This window comes from Cololabis saira, chromosome 4 (genome assembly GCF_033807715.1).
Source record: "Cololabis saira isolate AMF1-May2022 chromosome 4, fColSai1.1, whole genome shotgun sequence".
Lineage (NCBI taxonomy): Eukaryota > Metazoa > Chordata > Actinopteri > Beloniformes > Belonidae > Cololabis > Cololabis saira.
In genome coordinates this window covers 7,073,796-7,087,480 of record NC_084590.1, presented here as the reverse complement: position 1 = coordinate 7,087,480, position 13,685 = coordinate 7,073,796, and the positions used below count along the sequence as shown (strand labels likewise).

General features: G+C 53.0%; 1 protein-coding gene across 1 annotated transcript in view; it reads right to left on the bottom strand.

Annotated features, from left to right (window-relative positions):
* The window catches only part of zbtb44 (zinc finger and BTB domain containing 44), a 45,121-nt gene that overhangs the window by 10,816 nt on the left and 20,620 nt on the right, over positions 1-13,685 (bottom strand). The window contains exons 2-5 of the mRNA XM_061718711.1: positions 11,295-12,392; positions 8,006-8,090; positions 6,020-6,171; positions 1,784-2,084 (exon numbers count right to left, since the gene is read on the bottom strand). Of these exons, the coding sequence (XP_061574695.1) occupies positions 1,784-2,084; positions 6,020-6,171; positions 8,006-8,090; positions 11,295-12,363 (1,607 nt within the window). The 5' untranslated portion in view covers positions 12,364-12,392. The remainder of the gene's footprint in view (positions 1-1,783; positions 2,085-6,019; positions 6,172-8,005; positions 8,091-11,294; positions 12,393-13,685) is intronic.

The window sequence follows — 13,685 nt, the reverse complement described above, 5'->3', positions numbered from 1 at the left end:
ACTGTAGAGCTGGTTCAAAGGTAACAGAAAAGGTGAGAAGAGCTGAAAACGATGGTAAGGTTAACTGAGCGGTTCTGAAAACAAGTCAGAGGTAGAAAACCTGTCTGTGTTTGATTTACCTGATGGACCAGAGTGGTGTCCACCTCTTTTTATACCGCTCACAAATCAGTTAACCTACTGCCTGAACTGTCCAATAGCTGTTTAAACAGGACACATGACATGTGCAGGTAAATACAACTGTAAATCAGGAAAAGTTGGGATAGTATAGAAAACTCCAAGGAGTCCCACGTGAACTAAGATGGTGCTGCGCTGTTCTGGGTGACACAAGAATTTCAAACCTGCAACACATGGCACCAAAAAACTGGTGCAGAGTCATTTACTTGGAGGGTAGTCAAACAGGTGACGTCAACAAGTGACGTCAACAAGTGCGGAATGTTGTGAAAACATTCCAGGAATCTGGGGAATTTCAGTGTGTGAAGGACAAGGGCGAAAGTCTAAATTGAACATCTGGGATTTCTGATCCGTCAGCCGACTCTGAATCAGGGAACCGTCATTCATCAACAGCTGAAAGAACCACATGGACAAGGTTGCCATGGAAACCTTAATCAACACTTCAATACAGAGACACATTCACTACTGATACTTTAAACGCTTCATGTTCTGGGTCTCTGGAAAGCGCCTAGAGACAACTTCTGTTATAATAGACGCTATGATAAAATTGAATTGAATTCATGCTAACTTTGTCCAGAGGACCCATCTCACACAGTTTTCAGGACTTAAGGCATTTGGGATGGACGAGCACCATGGCAACACGGATGGTACTATCTGAGGTGCACCACAAGGCTCTGTACGAGGACCTTTGTTTCTGTAATTCTGTGTGCTCCAACTCGGCATCATCTGGTGTCTATACAAGTCTTAGTCTATATGCAGATGACACGATGCTGTTTCCAGCAAGTGGTCCTGATCTTTTTAGGAATAAATGGGCACCATTTGCTTATGACCAAAGATGAGAGGAATCATCCAGATTGATATCATCAACCAGTCCAGAATCAAAACTCCGTGATGGTCTGGGATTGTTTCAGTGTCCAAAGTTAATTTCATCCTCTGCATTAATGCAGATCAACATCTACTGCCTTCAAGACCACATCTGTTCCAGGAACAGACGTGTCTCAGTCTTGTATTTTTCAAAGAGACCAAGAAAGAAGAGGGTACAGTTCAGGTACTACAGGTTCAGGTACTACCTGCAGGCCTGACACGTACCAATCAGAAAACACTTGAGAATTGTCCAACCAAAGATGTGACGATCTCGTAGGGTTGGACACCTAACTCAGTGTTTTCTGGAAAAATGGGACAAATTAAGTTGTCAACTCTATCATGTGGTGTCCTTCATGCCAGAATGTTTTAAGTGAGGGAAGGAAACATTACAAAGTGGGAGGCCCAACTGTCCCAACTGTATAGAATGTGTTGCAGGTGGGAAACACAAAAACCAATGGACAACAAAGGGTTTGCACCATCTCCAAATAATTGAAATCCCAATTTTTTTTTTCATCCCCAATTTGCATCTTGCGTATCATCTCAGCTTTTTCTGATTTTGCGTTGTACAATCAAATAGTTCAAGTATAAAATATCTGAGCATTCAAATCAATTGTTTCAATTCAAAAACAAATCTATACAACCAAAGTCAGGACAGCTACCCAAGTTTAGCCATTAGAATCTCAAGTGACTTTCTGATCCAGGTGAGATCTGAGTGAATGATGGGGGTCTGCGCCCCCAGACTCCTCACCTGCTCTGGAAGTAGTTTGCTAGTTCGGATGCCTCATGGTTCAGACTCCTCAGGTGTACAATTAAATTGCCAGAGTTGGTGAACATGGCGCCGCATGTTTTGCACTCATAAATCCGCGGCTTGCGGATTATGTGTCGGGAGACCCTCATGTGGTGCTTATATTCACCGAAGGACGTGAATGTGGCGCTACATATCTGGCACCGGAAACAGCGTTTACCTTCGTGCTTCAGCCGATGCATCTTTAGGGAGTAGGCCCGTGTGAACTTTTTCCCACAGCGATCACACTGGAATGGTTTAATGCCTGCAGGATGAAGACAAAAATGATGCTAGCTGATCTTTACAAAAAGGTCACTCAAGTGTCCCATGTATCTGGCAGGAGCTTCCAGATTTCCTATCTGTGTGTCCAATTATCTTCAAACCACGCTGCTTCTGCTGCAGCTTTGCTCTCACCATGAAGACCCTCGTGGGGCGCTACAGCTCAGTCCCCTAACAAAACTACATCATAACTAATAATGCTCTCTCACAACTTTGTAAAGACTTTCATATTCATTCCTACTCTGAAGTCTGAAAGTGTACCTCTGGTCTTGAATGCATCATTGGTGCAGCACAGGAACCTGCAGCAATAACAACAGCTGAATCGTCCCAGGTCATGTGAAGCTCACACTGTGGTGCTAGTGGCCGGAGCTCTCAGGCTAAGTATTCACATCCTCACAGTAAAGGCTGAATTATGGTTCTGCGTTAAACAATGCCGGGGCCGGTCTTTGGCCCGGGGGCCGGTCTTTGGCCAGAGGCCGGTCTTTGGCCAGAGGCCGGTCTTTGGCCAGAGGCCGGTCTTTGGCCAGAGGCCGGTCTTTGGCCAGGGGCCGGTCTTTGGCCAGGGGCCGGTCTTTGGCCAGAGGCGGTCTTTGGCCAGAGGGTGGTCTTTGGCCCGGGGGCCGGTCTTTGGTCAGAGGCCGGTCTTTGGCCAGGGGCCGGTCTTTGGCCCAGGGGCCGGTCTTTGGCCCGGGGGCCGGTCTTTGGCCCGGGGGCCGGTCTTTGGCCCGGGGGCCGGTCTTTGGTCAGAGGCCGGTCTTTGGCCAGGGGGCCGGTCTTTGGCCAGGGGGCCGGTCTTTGGCCAGGGGGCCGGTCTTTGGCCAGTGGCCGGTCTTTGGCTCAGGGGCCGGTCTTTGGCCAGTGGCCGATCTTTGGCCAGAGGCCGGTCTTTGGCCAGTGGCCAGCCTTTAGCCAGAGGCCGGCCTTTGGCCAGTGGCCGGCCTTTGGCCAGAGGCCGGTCTTTGGCCAGAGGCCGGTCTTTGGCCAGAGGCCGGTCTTTGGCCAGAGGCCGGTCTTTGGCCAGAGGCCGGTCTTTGGCCAGAGGCCGGTCTTTAGCCAAAGGCCGGTCTTTGGCCAGTGGCCGGCCTTTGGCCAGTGGCCGGCCTTTGGCCAGTAGCCGGTCTTTGGCCCGGGGGCCGGTCTTTGGCCCGGGGGCCGGTCTTTGGCCCGGGGGCCGGTCCTTGGCCAGTGGCCGGTCTTTGGCTCAGGGGCCGGTCTTTGGCCCGGGGGCCGGTCCTTGGCCCGGGGGCCGGTCTTTGGCCCGGGGGCCGGTCTTTGGCCGGGGGCCGGTCTTTGGCCCGGGGGCCGGTCCTTGGCCAGTGGCCGGTCTTTGGCTCAGGGGCCGGTCTTTGGCCCGGGGGCCGGTCCTTGGCCAGTGGCCGGTCTTTGGCTCAGGGGCCGGTCTTTGGCCAGTGGCCGGTCTTTGGCTCAGGGGCCGGTCTTTGGCTCAGGGGCCGGTCTTTGGCTCAGGGGCCGGTCTTTGGCCAGAGGCCGGTCTTTGGCCAGGGGCCGGTCTTTGGCCCGGGGGCCGGTCTTTGGCCCGGGGGCCGGTCTTTGGCCAGGGGGCCGGTCTTTGGCCCGGGGGCCGGTCTTTGGTCAGAGGCCGGTCTTTGGCCAGGGGGCCGGTCTTTGGCCAGGGGGCCGGTCTTTGGCCAGGGGGCCGGTCTTTGGCCAGTGGCCGGTCTTTGGCCAGTGGCCGGTCTTTGGCTCAGGGGCCGATCTTTGGCCAGAGGCCGGTCTTTGGCCAGAGGCCGGCCTTTGGCCAGAGGCCGGCCTTTGGCCAGTGGCCGGTCTTTGGCCAGAGGCCGGCCTTTGGCCAGTGGCCGGCCTTTGGCCAGAGGCCGGTCTTTGGCCAGAGGCCGGTCTTTGGCCAGAGGCCGGTCTTTGGCCAGAGGCCGGTCTTTGGCCAGTGGCCGGCCTTTGGCCAGTAGCCGGTCTTTGGCCCGGGGGCCGGTCTTTGGCCCGGGGGCCGGTCTTTGGTCAGAGGCCGGTCTTTGGCCGGGGGCCGGTCTTTGGCCCGGGGGCCGGTCTTTGGCCCGGGGGCCGGTCTTTGGCCCGGGGGCCGGTCCTTGGCCAGTGGCCGGTCTTTGGCTCAGGGGCCGGTCTTTGGCCAGTGGCCGGTCTTTGGCTCAGGGGCCGGTCTTTGGCCAGTGGCCGGTCTTTGGCTCAGGGGCCGGTCTTTGGCCAGAGGCCGGTCTTTGGCCAGAGGCCGGTCTTTGGTCGGGGGCCGGTCTTTGGTCCGGGGGCCGGTCTTTGGCCCGGGGGCCGGTCTTTGGCCGGGGGCCGGTCTTTGGCCAGAGGCTGGTCTTTGGCTCAGGGGCCGGTCTTTGGTCCGGGGGCCGGTCTTTGGCCAGAGGCTGATCTTTGGCTCAGGGGCCGGTCTTTGGCTCAGGGGCCGGTCTTTGGCCAGAGGCTGGTCTTTGGCTCAGGGGCCGGTCTTTGGCCAGAGGCTGGTCTTTGGCCAGAGGCTGGTCTTTGGCCAGAGGCCGGTCTTTGGCTCAGGGGCCGGTCTTTGGCCAGAGGCCGGTCTTTGGCCAGAGGCCGGTCTTTGGCCAGAGGCCGGTCTTTGGCCAGTGGCCGGCCTTTGGCCAGTAGCCGGTCTTTGGCCCGGGGGCCGGTCTTTGGCCCGGGGGCCGGTCTTTGGTCAGAGGCCGGTCTTTGGCCGGGGGCCGGTCTTTGGCCCGGGGGCCGGTCTTTGGCCCGGGGGCCGGTCCTTGGCCAGTGGCCGGTCTTTGGCTCAGGGGCCGGTCTTTGGCCAGTGGCCGGTCTTTGGCTCAGGGGCCGGTCTTTGGCCAGTGGCCGGTCTTTGGCTCAGGGGCCGGTCTTTGGCCAGAGGCCGGTCTTTGGCCAGAGGCCGGTCTTTGGTCGGGGGCCGGTCTTTGGTCCGGGGGCCGGTCTTTGGCCCGGGGGCCGGTCTTTGGCCAGAGGCTGGTCTTTGGCTCAGGGGCCGGTCTTTGGTCCGGGGGCCGGTCTTTGGCCAGAGGCTGATCTTTGGCTCAGGGGCCGGTCTTTGGCTCAGGGGCCGGTCTTTGGCCAGAGGCTGGTCTTTGGCTCAGGGGCCGGTCTTTGGCCAGAGGCTGGTCTTTGGCCAGAGGCTGGTCTTTGGCCAGAGGCCGGTCTTTGGCTCAGGGGCCGGTCTTTGGCCAGAGGCTGGTCTTTGGCTCAGGGGCCGGTCTTTGGTCCGGGGGCTGATCTTTGGCTCAGGGGCCGGTCTTTGGCTCAGGGGCCGGTCTTTGGCCAGAGGCTGGTCTTTGGCTCAGGGGCCGGTCTTTGGCCAGAGGCTGGTCTTTGGCCAGAGGCTGGTCTTTGGCCAGAGGCCGGTCTTTGGCTCAGGGGCCGGTCTTTGGCCAGAGGCTGGTCTTTGGCTCAGGGGCCGGTCTTTGGTCCGGGGGCCGGTCTTTGGCTCAGGGGCCGGTCTTTGGCCAGTGGCCGGTCTTTGGCCAGAGGCCGGTCTTTGGCCAGAGGCCGGTCTTTGGTCCGGGGGCCGGTCTTTGGTCCGGGGGCCGGTCTTTGGCCAGTGGCCGGTCTTTGGCCAGAGGCCGGTCTTTGGCCAGAGGCCGGTCTTTGGTCCGGGGGCCGGTCTTTGGTCCGGGGGCCGGTCTTTGGCCCAGGGGCCGGTCTTTGGCCGGGGGCCAGGACTTCGGGCTGTTGCGAGCTGCCATCAGCTCTGCGTCTCCGTGCTCAGCCCATATGGACCTCTGAACACATTCTGTGCGCTGTGGATCTCGGGACTGATGCGGTTGCTGTGACTTTGCAGAGAGGAACGTTAGCACTGTGCTGCACCAATGCTAAAGCTACGTAGCTGAACCGGCTCCAGCGGCTCCAGCCAAACCGAGCCAACCACCCGGTGTGAGAGGAAGACCTGCAGCCAGCTAACATGGGAGTGCCGCTGTGTACTGTAGCACGCAGTTCTGTCTCACCTACCAGAGTGTATGAGCATGTGCTGTTTGAGGTTTTGAATGCGTGTGAATCGAACGCCGCAGGTTGGACACTGAAATGGCCGGTCGGGGCCGTTGGTGCCGGGTCGGGCTGACGGGCTTATGTAGAGGTGGTAGGGGTACTGAATACCCTCCAGCCTGAAACACAAAGACAGAGAGGAAGTCTGAGACTCACTTCTGTACGGCCAACTCATAAACAAGCCCTCTTTAACCCTAACATTTATTAAAATCCCCTGGTTGCAGTGGGCCGTAATATCTGACCAACACAGGCTCACATGGAAAACCGTCATTATTTAACTAATAACAACCATCAGTTGGGACACACTGAGTCACGATGCGGTATAAAGTTTGGTGTGTGCAGCACCCTGGGAGGTAGAAGGGGGCAGAAGCTGTGACAGAGGGGTTCACGAGTGAACTGGCATCCTGGCCAGGTGTAAACTAAGTTCAGAGGCTTAAATCAGCCAGTCGCCGGGGCAACGTCTGACGACAGCGTTCAAAGGGGGGGAGCTGAGGCCAGCACAGCTCTGTGTATCCCGCGGCAACAACCCGGTTGACTGGGCTCTTCTTATCGGAGATTTTTGATGACATGGACCGTGAGGAAAATGAGAGGGATGTCTTTGGGGGGGTTGTTACCGTGGACCGATCATACTGGATTCACACCCCAAGGCTCACTGATGTTGTTGTCATTTCCATTTAGGTCAGAAAAGAAATCTAAACGTAAATATTAAAACCGGTACCAAAACTGAAGGAAGAAGTTGGGCTGAGGACATCATGGATCCACTACAGTGGTGTGCTTGTTGCCTGGCAACCGCAGCAGGAATGACATCACGTACTGAGGGGTAACTCAGGTGAGCTCTGCCGGATGCATGGACTGAAACCTGCAGCGGTTGAACATCTGGGATGCAGAGGTGCTCCTTCACAGTGAGCCGTCCAGAGACCACGGCTCTGCCGAGGTCCTGTCCTCTTCTGCTGCTCTGCTTCGAGCCTTCAGTCCACCCACGTCGTGTGGAACAGGGTCCATCGGCCACGTCTCAGTAAACGGTTCCTTATTTCATCCGTTCCATTCCCAGGAATGTCACTGGTGATGAAAAGGTGCACCCCTCTTTTCTCTTTCTCCATCCAGGGCCTCTCCTCGTCAATATGTCTCCATTTCAGGTTCTAGCTGAGGTTCCCACTGGAAACTACTTTCTGTTGTCATGGCAACTCCTCATCACGAGTGGTAAAAAGTGCCAGAATGAACAGCAGAAATCCACGAAGCACAAGCTCTGGGGAGTCTTCTAAAGACACGTGAGGACATCTGTCTGACAGGAAGACCAGGTCATGAAAACGATCCCAGGCGCCGCAGCAGAATCCAGGTTCTGGAACGACCTGGTCAACGTCCAGACCTGGACTTTCAGAGAGCTGTGTGGACATGCTCCATGACCTGAAGAACCGTTGGAGAGAGGACCGGACCAGAACTTCTACAGAAAGTGGTAGTCTAGTGGCTACAGATGTAGGCTTGGGTCTGGAGGTGCCAGGTTCAAGCCCCGGAATGCTAAGATGGGCAAGGCAAGGCAAAGGCCCTTAACCCTAATTGCTCCCCAGATGTTTGTTCTCTCAGATGTAAGTCACTTTGGAGGTGTATCTGAGGTGGTATCTGCCTCCTGGCGAGCCCCAGATCATGTCTGTCTCACACCATGTTGGACAGCGATCATGGGATGTCAGCAGCTCCAAGCACCGTCTCTAACGTCCAGTTTAAAGCCCTATTTGACACCTGACCCATCAGTGGCAGCTGACGATGGCGGCGCGCAGCAGCCGTTGAATGTCTGACGTCAGCATCTTTCTCAGAAGAAAGGAGTTCGATGCTCGAGGCTCTGACAAAATAACATTCTTGCCGTTCTCCAGACATCCTGTCACGTATTCATGTGGTATTTACTGCTGGTGACGCGCTCACTGCAGGTTCTGACAAATCGTTCCCCCCAAGCGGTTATACCTCTCATCATCTTCAGCATGTCCTCCAGCGCTGGAGGTGCTCTGCATTGACGGCAAGCCCTCCGACACCCCCTCGTCCATGGACCCTGGGTAGAAAAAGGCATGAGATTTAGTCACGTGTGAGGGAGGACTCCTGCAGCACGTCGGGGTGGGCGCGCTCTGAAGACAACAATGCTCTTATGACGCTTTTCCACTAGTACCTACTCAGCTCGACTCAACTTGGCCTGGTTTCTTTTCCATAACAATTCAGCACCTGGAGCAGAAGTAGGAGGTTGGAGTGAAGCTGCTGTGAAGTATTTGAATGTATGATCTAAACAAAGAAGACAACACTAAAGATGTAGAACCTGGAGGAGATGATAAATGTGCTGCTGGGTCTGTGACTTGTGTTCGATATCAAGTTAAAAAATGAGAGTGAAAGAAGCTTCAAGCGGCGAGGCTTTTTTTTTGTTTGTTTGTCTCGGCGCTGCTGAAAAGTCAGCTGGAGCCGTGAGCAGCTATGAAGAGACAGAACTCCTGGTAGATCTGGTCGTTCCTTATCGCCCATCTAGATCCCTTTTTAATTCTCTCCTCAGCACCAGGTTTATGAACATCTGCACCTCAGAGTTGGATCACCAAACAGACTTTTGCTGCCATTGCTGGTGGAATAAAATGAACAACAATCAGCCGTCAGAGTCTCTTTCTCTGATTTCCTCCTCCTGACTCAGACGTCTGACTCCAATCCCCCGACCAATCGGTGGTCTGTAGTGTGATGATGTCAGATACAGCCAACTCAGCAGCTTAGAACCTCGGCAGAATAGTTACAGAAAAGTATCTACTCGGCATGTTAGACCCCTGGTGGAAAATAACCAAACCGAGGGAAGTCGAGTCGGGCTGAGTAGGTTCTAGTGGAAAAGCGCCATTAGCTACTCGGCAGTTTAGCAACATGTAGGAAACCTTCCCATCTCCTTTGTGTCGACTGGGAGGCAGACGGTGCTTTCACACAGGGCCTGAGCGGCTGGACGGCCAGTTTCCGCTGAGAGCCATGCAGGTGGGTGCAGCTCTGAGCGCAGCCCACGGCAGGTTTCTTCCACTCTACAAAAACGCTGTTTACACTGGGTCGGAGCGTCTCCTGCTTAGACTGGAGACAAAACCCCAGAAAAACACGTCTCGTTGACCTCCATCTTAGCCATGCGAGAGCCCAGAAAGCAGATCACATGTTCGCCGTGTTAGATAGCAGCAAGACATCTGGAACACGTTAGCGAACGGGCAGCAGACGACTGAAGAAGGGAGTCTGGCACGAGTGAGCGGCACGAGTTAGCCGGCACGAGTGAGCAGCACGAGTCAGCTTGAAGGGCTCTTCGTAGAAAGCATCTCTCACATGTACAGAAGCTTAGCACTCCCAGAAAACATAATGTAATAAACAACAACTATTTCACAACGGAGTTGCGCCAAAGACTTTCTCTTATCTGAGAAGATTTCTCCAGAACCTAAGAGTTCGAAGGAGTCTGTGTGCCTGGGAAAGATTAAAAATAATTCATTTTGATTGAAGGAGAACTCCAACAAACAAGTGCCATCAGTGTTGTTCAGTGACATTGCAAAGCTTCAAACTCAGCAGCTTGAAACAGTGTTGTTTTTGTCAACGATGGCGATTAACTAAATTATTTCGGTGAAGCACCTTTTTTTCATGACGATAACGAGACGGTGACGAGCTTAACATGGCTCTTTGATGACTAAAACATGGCGAGACGTGTTTGAGTTTTCGTTGACGAGACGAGACTAGACGAAAATGTTAGTGGGGCAGACGTTCAAAATGCATGACATTTCTGCCTGCCTTTGACATGTCTGTCAAAAATGTAAAAATATCAGCAATAGTGCTGCAAGCTCTCCTTGTTTGGAAACGCCCACCTGGCGTCGCGCCAGCAGCACCTGTTGTCTGTCCTAGATGAAGCGGTACTGAGAGTAGAGATTCTGAGAGAGGCGAGAGGCCCTGTAACGTCGGGGGGGGAGGAAGATGAGTGGAACACTGTGCTCTAGTGGCATCAATGGGCGGCATGTTTAACGGCCTTGACGATAACACAACTCACACCTGAACGGTCTGTGGGCGTAAGCACAACTAACGCATTGGTAACATTACAGCCAATCAAAGGCAGCACTCTGCGCTTCTCAGGCACCGAAAATAGGAACCGAAGGACCAGGCAGACCGACGGATTTGGCACGGTGTCATAAAGAATCAAGGTTCGGTACACAGCCCTAGGGAACACTTCCAGGAATATCCAAGGACATGGTTGGATTAGGAATGGGCGATATTTTACCGTTCACGATATACCGTCAAAAAAATTCCCCACAGTAAGAATTTGTCATCTCGCGGTAAAAACAAATTCCTGTTGATGACGTTTTTGTGTAAAGCCGGATTTATGGTTCTTTATGGTTCTGCGTTAAATCGACGCACAACGTACGTGAAGGAAGGAAGGAAGGAAGGAAGGAAGGAAGGAAGGAAGGAAGGAAGGAAGGAAGGAAGGAAGGAAGGAAGGAAGGAAGGAAGGAAGGAAGGAAGGAAGGAAGGAAGGAAGGAAGGAAGGAAATGAGCCTGGAAGGAAGGAAGGAAGGAAGGAAGGAAATGAGCCTGAAAGAAAGAAAGAAAGAAAGAAAGAAAGAAAGAAAGAAAGAAAGAAAGAAAGAAAGAAAGAAAGAAAGAAAGAAAGAAAGAAAGAAAGAAAGAAAGAAAGAAAGAAAGAAAGAAAGAAAGAAAGAAAGAAAGAAAGAAAGAAAGAAAGAAAGAAAGAAAGAAAGAAAGAAAGGTAGGTTTTTGTGTAACAAACATGGCGGATCCGAGTCATTCCAGTTTTGCAGTACAGGTGGACTCATTTAATTGGTTTTTATTCATTCAATTTAATTGGTGTAGTTTAGTAGCATTTAATATTCTTTTAGAGCAGTGATTTGGGGGCTCCAAAGACTGAATGTGGTGATAGATTTATAGTTAAAAAGATGGAGTTGAATTGGCATTTTTTTTATCGTTATCGGGATAAATGCCAGAAATTATCGTGATACATTTTTAAGTCCATACCGCCCATCCCTGGGTTGGATGTAACATTTACAGATGAAGGCCGGACCTCCAAAACAAGGAAACCCTTATGAATATGACCCAGAACTGCTGCGTCTTCTCTGGACCAAAGCCCTTTTCAAATGGACGGAAAGCCGTCCTGAAAATGTGGACACCATTGTCCTCCTGAGGACACCAGCCTGGACCAACAAGCTGGAGGTGAAATGGTCACGGATGTTTAACGAAACATGAGTCAGCAGAAGAGGCTCACCTATAGATGAGGACTGAGGACTGATGAGGAGATCCTCCTGGACCTGCTCGCTCCCTGGAACCGTCTGCTGGTCGCTCAGGGAGCTTTGAGAAGCACTGACTGGCTGTGATGACGCCTCCTGGACCTCCTCATCACTTAGACGCTCCACTTTCACCCTCACGTCCTCCTCCTCCACTGCCGGCGACGAAACCACCTTGGTGCTCTCGCATGCCAGGAATTCGCTCAGTCGACGAGCGGCCGCCACCTCCGACGTCGATGGGGTGCTCTGCTCTAAGCAACGAGGGCTCTCTTGGAGCTTTGATTTGTCCGAGTGGAAGCGGCGGTCAATGCCAAATGGAAAGGTCCACGGGAAGGCGAGGGAGGACTCTACAGGCTGGGTGGCGCTGTCAGAGAACGATGGCGAAGGGTTGGGGATCTGAGGGGAGGTGGTGACCATCTGTGCGGAGCATTTGAGCGGACTCTCGGGCGACGCCATGGTGACGAAGCTTTTCCGTTTTCGCCTGGATTCACGGCAGATTGGAACATTTCTTTCCACCACGCTGCAGTCGGACGACACGGGCGACACGCTGCCGTCCAGCGGCGTCAGGGCACAGTGGGACGAGGCACTCTCTGCGGCCGACTCGTGCGGTTTGTCCGTCGTTATGTTGTTGTTGTTGCTGCCGCCGTTGTTTGTCGAGCTCCACAAAATGCTGGACTTCATGAACTCCGAACATGTGCTGGCCACTGCAAACATCTGCATGTAGCTGGCAGCTGCCAGGACGTCGATGATGTTCTCCGTGCTGATGGACAGAGTGGAGGTGTAGGCGTACTCCAGCAGAGGAGCGAAACCACTCACGGTCACGTGATGGAGGTCCAGCACAAACTTGTCCTCCTCCCCCGGCCGGCCCACCAGCTTGGAGCGGAAGAACTCGCTGCAGCACGCCAGCACCACTTTGTGAGCGAGGAAGAGCTTGTCTTGGACCCGGATGGTGACATCACATAGGTGACCCCCGTTCCGCAGAGCGTTGAGCTTCTCCAGCATCTCCTGGCTGTGAGACGTCGAGCAGTGGGTGAACGTCTTCACCCCCATGTTGGAGTCCTCCGATAAAAGACGGTGTCCTGCAGGAAGATGAAGAAACACAAGAGATCAGTCAGGATTGCAGGTAAGACCCGACTGCTCTCAGACAATGTTTTGGATGAAGGTGTTGGGACAAATTTGATCAGGATTCATGTAAATAAACATTAATTAGCATGAGCCAACTCAACCAAGCTAAACTTTCCAACGGTGATGCATGGTCCAGCCAGCTTCCTAGGCTTGTCAAATGCTTTTGTCTGAAAACCTATTGATGACATCATAGGGGGGTTTGTCCAGATGTTTAGACTGGTTTCCAGAAGTCATTACAAACACCAATCAACAGTTGAAGGCGGCAGTCGGCATAGCCACAAGCCTTGGCAAAGTATTCTAGTAGTCTGCAGGTAGACCAAGTCAGTTATGCAGTGATTAGTGCTGTTCTGCTTTTCCACGATGTGCCCCTGGTCTGTGAGATCCCCGCTGATAAAAGATGGCTGACGGAGGCGGGCTCCGAGCAGCATCTTACGGGCTGCTCTAAGCTAGATGTGATCATCGTGGCAGATGATGAAGCTGCTTGCACTTCCTGAGGTATACGGCAGTAATAACACACCACAGAGACCTCCCCGGCATTTATGTGGTTTTATGCAACCCATCAACACTAACTACACAAAGAAACCAAGCGGGTCCAGAGCTTATCCTCATGACATCATACTCCATGGAGACTCCCGTCTGACCTCATGTGTCAACCCACCTGTCACTATGGCAACAAAGGCAAAGGCAAATTTATTTATATAGCACATTTCACACGACTCAAATACATAAACAACCAAACAAACAAAATTACAGGGTTACAATAACAGAAACAGACAAAAGTATGTCAAGAGAAAAATAAAAAACAACGATAACAACAATAATTCCATTAAAGCTGCACAATGTAACTTTCAGCTTTTGTTGAGTTTGGCGGCTCCTTTGGACAAAAGCGGTAGTGCTTTACCAGAAAGAACACTACGTTTCCCATGAGCACCAGCGCGTACTGCCGGAAAGATCCTGTCCCAGTTGCGTGCATTTGTTTTGATAGTGAATGAAGACGGGACGGACTTTCAAAACTACTTTTCTGTTTCACCAAGTGAACAGACGGAACGCAAAAAAAAAAGATGTTAAACTGCTGGAAAGGAACTGGAATTTAGCGGGATACCTTAAACAAGGAAGCCAGGGAGCAATTTATGGAGAAAATAATGATTATTAAGGTTTTGGGTTCATATGAAATCCCTATCAAAGAGTGGAGCTCCGATGAGGATTTACTGCCGCAGTTCTGCACAACCCACGTCTTAGGCTACCTT